Source organism: Gregarina niphandrodes (assembly GCF_000223845.1).
Source record: "Gregarina niphandrodes unplaced genomic scaffold scaffold00070, whole genome shotgun sequence".
In the NCBI taxonomy this organism is placed as follows: domain Eukaryota; phylum Apicomplexa; class Conoidasida; order Eugregarinorida; family Gregarinidae; genus Gregarina; species Gregarina niphandrodes.
The window spans coordinates 23,290-24,040 of NW_011645836.1; the positions used below are offsets into that span (position 1 = coordinate 23,290).

General features: G+C 44.6%; 1 protein-coding gene across 1 annotated transcript; it reads right to left on the reverse strand.

Moving 5' to 3' along the window:
* Positions 1-384: 384 nt before the first annotated feature.
* On the reverse strand, positions 385-639 carry GNI_182010 (hypothetical protein; the record flags this gene model as incomplete). The annotated part of the gene is made up of 1 exon (XM_011135224.1): positions 385-639. One exon carries the CDS (start codon positions 637-639, stop codon positions 385-387), a length of 255 nt encoding a protein of 84 aa, XP_011133526.1.
* Between the last annotated feature and the right edge of the window lie 112 nt (positions 640-751).

A 751-nucleotide genomic window follows, 5' to 3' on the forward strand; every position in this document is an offset into this window, starting at 1 on the left:
GATGCATCTGGGCAACCGGCAAACACTCTATTTGACCAAGTGCTATTGACCAAGCAAGCATGCAAGCAAGCAAGCAAGCATGCAAGCAAGCAAGGTGATCGCGACAGGACTACCGCCACCCACCATCCAGTAGTAGATGGATGGACAACGAGCAATCGTAGAGGTTTAAAAAAATTAAAAAATAGTCATAAAAAATGGAAAGAAAAGTGGCCACCAAAATCTGGCATGAGACACACTTTCAGAATATGGTCATCGTACCTGCCAACAAATACGGGCAATAAATAAGCGATGATAATAGTAGTAATAACTCGTTAGATCCGGCCAATAAATGCGTCTTGTGGATACGCCTGTAAATGCGGACAAGTAAAGTATCCAGACAAGTAGTTAGTTTCCGAATATTGTGGTATAGGCTGTGAGGACAGCGACTGTGCCAAAGAGTGCTTTGTCTATAGCACAGCCGCCATTTGCGTCATCTTTGACAGGGACAATTAATTGGTCTTCGGGAGTGTCGACGGGTTGCAGGTTAGTAAGAATGCCAGCATTTTCATCTGTTAGAGCGCCAGTAAAGATCCGAACGTCATCGATGTCCATGACTAGCATTTCCTTGGGGCCTCCGATGGAGAAGAGAGGCAAGGGCATTGAACCGATAACTTATGCCTCAGTTAATGCCTCAAACTCCGTCTTGCTCTTATAAACTTGACTTGTATCACGATTCCATTGCTTAGCAGCCGTAAGTGCAATGGCATCAAAT